The following is an 8172-nucleotide window of genomic DNA, read 5'->3' as shown; positions in this document are numbered from 1 at the left end:
GTTTCTCGTTTGAACATGTTTAACTTGTGACATACTTCTGTTCGGATTAATTAAATTACTCTCATAAATTACAGGAAATAATGATGATGTTACATATCAAAATAAGATAAAGCTATTTCCGTATAGAGTAAGATGTAATGGTGATCTTAATTTGAGTTTTTAATGTTCACCAGAGCAGAACTATGAATAAAATGCGAATTAATTATAAAGTTTATTTATTTTACATATTTACAAGCATTCATATCGCTACATTATATATACTTGAAACAATATAACAAAGTTTTAGTCAATATAAAAAAATAATGAAGTCGAATTATTTTTTTTAATGATTTTGACCATTTTTAAAACGAGATTTTTCTTGTAAATGTATGACAATTTTAATGAAATAATTTATTTGACGTCAGCACAAAGAGTATGAATTTGACTTGACATCATATCAATTACTATTATTACACATCATCAGTAGCTATTGTTAAGGCTATATTTTGTACTAGCAATATATATTATAGAGACGCAACGATTTGGCAAGAAAATTTAAGATAATTTAACAAAAGTCATCAGTTATACAATCTTTTCTTAAGCACGATAACAAAGTCAGACAAATACAGTTATTCATGGTAAATCATTTCAGACAAAACATTTTACTTTATCTTCACATAAGACTTAATTTATCATATATCCATCACGGCTATTGGTCATCTTTAATAGATAAATGTAACAGCCAGCACGGCTAAGACGAGTATTTATCTATTGCAAAGTCGAAATACAAAGATTTTTTTATTATTACCATGTTTTGTTGCTGATCAATAAACAGGCATCTGTTATTAACAAATATGAATTTTTCATCATAGTTTTCAATTATTAATAACAAAACTGTTGAAAGGAACGAAGATATGATTGGGTACCTACAGGTAACAGTGTACCTGACGATTGAGAATAACTATTATATCTCAGATATTATTACTTCATTCTCTAAATGTCAGTCCGTTTTGCCAACTCTAGAGATTAAATTCAAGAGCATAGTTGTAAAATATTTTATGTTCTGGCACATTATTCTTACGCTAGGACACTAAGACTAAAGACATCACATTTAAACGTAACTACAGGAGTTATGTTACGATTCATTTCTTATCAAACATATTACCCTTTATCAAACAATGGTTTAAAATTTTGGTTAACCTAAATTACTAAATTTACTTAGAACTTATCTTGGTGTATATTCATAATCAAAAAAAGGATAAAAAATTTAATATAATTTGTCGTAAACTTAGTCCGAATTCCGAATACTTTTTGAAACTTTTTAAACCAATGTTTATTTGCCGGTAAAATGTTAGTAGAAATGATTTTAGTGATGTCTAGAGGGCACGTAGATTGACCACGACTGACTCGGGACTCCCGTGCTCTGAAACAAGGCGAATAATATTAATAATTATTTTAAACAATTTGATTACGAAATCAATACTTCCATTTTTTATTATAAGAACGACAATTTAAGGGGAATTTACACACTACAAACACAAATATACCTTCAGATAGTTAAAGATGATGTTGTGAAGGCTATCTGCTACAGAAATAACGGTTCCAAAAAAGTGCAGATCAAAATCAACGTAACGCATGCAATGTATGAAAAAATCAATTTAACCAAAACCGCCAGTTTTACACAGCAAATTTTCATAATACGACGGCTACATCACATAATCAATAATGCACTGAAACCGGTACAATTGATCAAAAAACTACTAATTAGTGCGTTGGCTAATACCAGTTACACACTCGAATGCTTCCTAAAGTCTACAAAAATTACTGGTAATTTATATCCGCTGGTTAGCATGCCAACATTTCTGTAATCCATATTTGCTAAGCTAGATTTACATAATATTGACTTGTGCTGAAATAACTGTAAAACAAGACTTATTCGATGTACTGAACACAAGTATAGTATGATTTATAATTTTTATTTAAACTTTTTTAATTCCAGGAAAAATATTGAATGACTTTTAACATTAAAGGTTTTATTTTTTGCTATACGGGAGATACTTAGGTAAGTAAGAATTTTGTATCTAGTACGAGTATGTATAATAATTGAAATATTTATTATTCCAACTTCTATGCATACTTATAGTTATCATTCGCACGTTCAAACTATACTAACGTTTTTAATAATGTCCAATTGTTTCCGAAGTCGCGTAATTTGTGAGCATTTAAAATCGGACATTAATTAGTACGTTTGCTGACCTTTTGTAATCGACCGCAATTTTCTCTACGTCAAATATTTGCAGGTATTTAACTGAATCGCATATCGTATTGCGATTACGGACAATTAACAACATTATTACTTCCAAGTACTTGGGATATAACTTTCAGTGTAAAATTATAGTACATTGTAAAAAATAATTCGTTGATGATGACTGATTATGAATTAAGGTTCTCTCTTATCTTTGCATATTTCCATTCTCAAGATTAAACCGCTGTGTAGCAGAACTCGGATTTTGTTCCCACCTGTTCCATGTAACAGTTCCACGATAGTCGGGGTCTACCTAGGTTTAAATAATTGTACACTTACTTCTGCCGTACTCCTAGCGACTCTGTTTGACGCGTCCTTCTCATACTTCCACTGCAAGTCGCTTTGCACGTCCCTGTTTGTTCCATCAACAGTCTTAGATTCAATATGGTTGTACTGAGCATCTTCCTGTCTCTGTTGCACTTGCGGCGCGTCTTTCGCGTAGAAAGGGAGGAAGTATCTTAAGCCGAATCCAGGGAGGGATTGGGAGCTAAGGACTTGTGTTGGAGTGAAGTATTCCCTCACTGGTTGGGCTTGTATTGGCTGTGGGACGGATGGCCTGGGCAAGTATGAGTTGACGAAACGTTGCACGTTGCTTTGTGGAACTGGTGACGAGACCTCTTGAGGATTGAAGACCACGTGGGTATATCTCGGCTGCGGTATGAAGAGTTGGGGCCGCCTGTTGGGAAGAAATGTTTTGTTAGATATGATGATTTAAAATTTAATCAATTCATTTTGGCAATGTTTTTTAAATAATTTAAATATAAGTACAAACATAAGTTTATCAAAAGTTTCATTTTTATGTGAACTTACTAACTTAGGTATATTAAAGAACTTTTAAACATGTATAAAATAAATAAAAAAATTGTCTTAGTGGCTGGGAAGGGGAAGCTTAGGAATGGGAAGCCGTGCTCCACACGTGTTCAATTTGTCTACTTCTTGAGATAAGCATAGTATTATCAACAAGTAAAGCTAATTAATCTCTCGCTTATCGTAACATGTTCTCAATTGCATTCTTAGTTATTGGCTACAAAGCTCGAGGCTTGTTATTATTAAAGCCGACAAAAGAAAAGATTTGACAAAGTATTCAAGTAACTAGCTATTTAGATGCCATGACATAATTTGCTAGATACATTACCCTGTTCCTTATTCACCACACATCATCTACATCATAATCTGATGCTGAAACGCCGTGGTTTGAGACTCACACAATGTTTAGAATTTCAGTAATACTTACCATTGCGCATTAGGGTCGGGAGAGTCATTAGATCGTTCTTCCCAGACCGGCGCTGGAACGCGGAACGGCTGCTGCGGTGGCACCGTCGGCGTTGGCGCCGGTGGTACTATGGGACCCCCACTAGTGCCGAACTTCACCATGATTGCGTGTGCGCTGGACGCGTACACCATCAGGCATGTCAGCAACTGAAAAAGAGTTTTCGCTTGAGAAATTACATTAACCAATGCGTTTTTTTTTTACTATATGGACCACCACAAAGCTACAAGCCAAAAAAACCTAAAGGGCCAAAGATAAAATATTATATTAAAAGATATTGGCATATTCCAAAAAAAATGTACAAACTTAAATTATACAAATACTCGCAGCATCTGAACATAAGCCGTATGTATTGACGAAAATGTTCAATATCCCACAAGTCATACAAAAGGTTTTCCCAGACAATCATTGAATAAGTGTTTAAAGATTGAGTAATAAAGAAGATGCTAATTCAAGATAATGCATTGACATCGTTGTAACACTCGATTCCCACCAAAACATCCGTTTTCCATTTCGACTTAATTTCAATTCAATCGAAATCATCTTGTGTCTCATGACCTTGGCTCGTTTATTTTTATTTCCCACGAAACTCTCTTTGTTACAAACTCATTGAAGATTTAGCATGAAATTTTATCTATTAAATGGCTCGCGAATTACACAGTTACCGATCTCCATTGTTTATGTTAAGTTAGCACATCTACTTTTGTAACATCTTTCCAAAGCAGTACATTTAATACACTTTGCTTCTCTTATCAGTGTATCTGGACGATTTTATTAACTTGTCTAAGCGACGTTGGTTGCTTCAGTTACAAGCAAATTAATGTTCTGTAACACATTGTGTGGTAAAGTAATATATTTTGGGACTAAGTCATTGAGGATTTATTGTCTTGTCTGGTTTTCCAGCAATTAGTTTCATCAACCCTTGTTAGTTAAAGTCAAAAATTGCGTACCACATAAAATCTAACTATAAGAATAGTTATTTTAATTCGGCCAAATGATGCTCCAACAAGAATATACTTAACTTTTTTGGTGGTCGATGGATTCAAATCTATGTAGGCTCACTTTTTCAGATATTTTTTCTATCACGTAAAACGCACACATAAAATACCTACTAAACTTTATTTTAGTTTACAATATTATAACTCAATCTTCTTATATTTACTAAAGACATGGTTCATTAATGTTTTGACGGTAAATGCTACATGATATATTCTATAAATTTAAATCCTCACCTGTAGCCCAGCCGGAAATTTCATATTGACTTGTACTATCGCGGTGTCTAGCTTATCATCCGATATGTATCCCTGAAACAATGAATTTCCATTAAAATAATGTTGGTTACATAATATAATAGGCTAATAAGCTAAGTATTCTTTCTATAGGCTATCTTTCTATATATATCTGCTATAGCAACATGTCACGACTTGAACCTCAATTTCATCATTAAACCATAGGGCTGACCGTGGCTCCTCAGTATTTTCAAGTCCGTTGGTTCTGTTTGCTCCGCAAGTGAAAAAGACTGATTATGTATGTATGTTGACCTACATATAAAACGTTTTCATTCTTTACAAGGCTAACAATTTTGAAAAGACTCGAAAGTGATAGTTCGCTGGATAGCTTAGTGATAGAATTAAGATCCAGATAGTGGCAGGTTGCTGGCCTATCGCCAAAACATCTCAATTATATATATGCTTTTCCCTTGATTGGCTTTCATAATGACCACAAAGAGAGCTAACCAGTACAACATACATAGAACAAGGACCATAGAAGCAATATACGAGTACTTAACTGGTTTCTAAAATACAAAATTTCGGTGGTTGCTTGGTAATTGCTATTTCAACTTTTTTTCATTACAAGTGTCTATATCCGTATAAAACATATTTCCGTTTATTTAAGTAATTTGCAGCGGAGTCAAAGTGAAACGCGGTTTAAGAATGAAAATGATCAAAGACTCTTGTTTGATCATAAGAATCTTTTTAGTAAACGTAAAAACTGCATTAATTTACCTTTTACTCTAGTAATTCACAAAATTTGATGGAATATAGATTTTTAATAAAAATTAATTTGCATTTTATGTTTAATAATTGCGGAATCACTAAATAAAATTGAAGGATGACAATATATACATTATACGAAAATCATATTAAGCCAGGTTTCTTGGCTCTCGCTTTAGCATGTAAGTATTATTATTACATGTCATCTCTAAAATTTTAAGTAGAATTTGTCTTTGTCCAAGGAAGGATATTTGTTCAAAGTATAATGAAACATAAACATTCATTTCAAAATGAATGAAAGAAAGGTGAACAAGTTAGCTATCTCATTTATGCATCACAATAGTGCAAAATAAATAGAGCTTGACATTTTATAACAAACGCAACTTGCATGCGATAAGTGACTTGTTCTATAATATTGAGCAATAAAGACACTTTGAAGATGACATAGATGTGAGTTGATGGACTTTACTCCTTATCTACAACATTTTTTACGCAAATTACCTATTTCTCATAAGACTAGAATCTTTAAAGACGTAAATAGAATATATATGCTACCTTTAAAACAGTCCTTGTACTACAAATCTTTAGAATATTTTAAGCATATAGTATTGTATTAGTTATGGTTGAAGTTATATAGTACCTAACATAATATCGTCTTTTCATTATTGTTGTTTCCTTAAATAATGACAATAAATGCAAGATAATATAATCATCCTTAAATGTACATTAATTATATTAAAAATGTCAACTACAACACAGTGACTAATTATAGAGTTAAGTTGTAAGTGACATATACTTAATTTTAACTGCTTTCTTGTCACTTGTAATTACGATAGTGCTTTCATATATTTGTTTTACATTTTATAAAATTAACCATAAATTTAAGTAATTAATCATTATATTTCCTACTGACCTAGACAGACGCGTGCTAATTATTCTCGATATAAATTTTTTCTTTTGACAATTTTACATTACAAAGTAAAAGTTAACAATATTTTTAAGAGTATTTTATCAAAAATTGAGATTCAAAGTTTGAGCTTCGTTTGAACTTCAATGATTCAATAATTCTTGTAGCTTCCAAACAGTCACTCTCTTTCCGTAAACTATGTTGGTTTTACTTACAAATTATATCAACTCAATCATACAAACTACATAAAATCACGTCTATTTCCCAGAGATGTAACCAGAAACAACCTACGTCTTTTCACTTGTCACAATCCCTGCATACTTTTCATACACTTCACCAAATCGGGCAATATTCATCTTTTCAGCGTATCTACTGGCAGACCAATATATTGCCACCAATGGCATTATCAGAGCATATGCATAAATAACGATAATAGATTTTCAATTGGACAATTTTCCATAATAATCTTTCGATATCACTATAATAATTATTGTAAGTCATATTATTTGTTCTAACAATATAATAATTTAACATAATTATATGGCAAAGGAGCAATCGGTGAATTAAATAAATATGGACAATCATCTAAGTATGTATCGAATGATAAAAACCTTATTATTCGCACACGGAGATAAGTGTAAAGTGCCTCATTATTTCAGTGGTTTAAAGGTTAAGAATCTTGAAGGAGCGCATTTAACCAAATATGACTTGTAAGCATAAATACGTGATAAACGTTGAATTTTATGCGTATAACGATTTGGCATTTTTTAAGTGTTTCATTTAATGAAACTTCAAACCAGTCAAACGGTTTCAAAATTTTACGTAAGCATAATTTTGATCACATGTTAACTAGGGTTAACCTTCGTCTCTCTGACCCTCATTATGGTATCAATGTTTAATTACTTTTGTACATAATATTTTTTATTCAAAACTAAGTTCGCAATTGAAACTTCGTAATTATTTCATTGCATACATACCTTCTTACATGGCCATATTATGTAATCTTGGTCTTGGTAAAGAATTCATCATTAATTGAAGGTGTATAATTTTAAAACAAAATTTCTTGAAATGCATACATTGTTAGCATTTATAAAAACAATTTTTTTCTTAATATCGCATTTTTATCACACAAAAATATAACATATCCTCAACATACCTACATATACATAATCAGGTACCTATCCCTTACGGGCTAGACAGAGCCCTCTACCGCGAAAAGCCTTTAAGGCCACGTTCTTGTTCTACCGTCATTGACAAAGCGTTTGTAGGTGCATATATACCTAGCTCAAAGATTTTCGCATCAAATGCATTTATATAGATGACCTGTTTATAAAGTATTTTTTTTCTCCCTGTCAGTATAAAATAGTTTAAAAAATCATGTTTTCAAATACTTGCCCCGTGAAGTTGAGATTCCTGTTCAATTGGGGCACTTACAGCCCGTAAGTGTATGTATCATCCGATTGTGGAATGGAATAGTCCCAAAAATAGAAGGCAACGTTTCGATGAAATATAGTGACAGGTTGCTAGCCTTTTTCTTAAAAAAATATGCTAAAATGTTTGGACCTATACCTTGATTAAATTCTATAACATGCGCGAGAAGAGAAATAGCTGGCAACATGTCCCTCGCTACCAAGCCATCGTGGACGAAGATTATAAAAAAGCGATCACAAATCATTTCGCAACTTTATCTTCAAAAGGTAAACCCAGAAACACCATA

At 32.2% G+C, this 8172-nt stretch overlaps 1 protein-coding gene across 2 annotated transcripts in view; it reads right to left on the bottom strand.

The window, feature by feature from the left end:
* Positions 1-273: 273 nt before the first annotated feature.
* Positions 274-8172, bottom strand: part of LOC106132715 (uncharacterized) — a 31096-nt gene continuing 23197 nt past the window's right edge. For both annotated transcript variants that reach the window (XM_013332227.2, XM_060945126.1), the window contains exons 2-5: positions 4787-4858; positions 3519-3703; positions 2564-2960; positions 274-1402 (exon numbers count right to left, since the gene is read on the bottom strand). In XM_013332227.2, coding sequence (XP_013187681.2) covers positions 1346-1402; positions 2564-2960; positions 3519-3703; positions 4787-4810 — 663 coding nt within the window. In that variant the 5' untranslated portion in view covers positions 4811-4858 and the 3' untranslated portion in view covers positions 274-1345. The remainder of the gene's footprint in view (positions 1403-2563; positions 2961-3518; positions 3704-4786; positions 4859-8172) is intronic.

The sequence above is a fragment of the Amyelois transitella genome, chromosome 7 (assembly GCF_032362555.1).
Source record: "Amyelois transitella isolate CPQ chromosome 7, ilAmyTran1.1, whole genome shotgun sequence".
NCBI lineage: Eukaryota > Metazoa > Arthropoda > Insecta > Lepidoptera > Pyralidae > Amyelois > Amyelois transitella.
The sequence above is the reverse complement of the archived record's forward strand: the minus strand, read 5'-3'. Positions and strand labels throughout refer to the sequence as shown.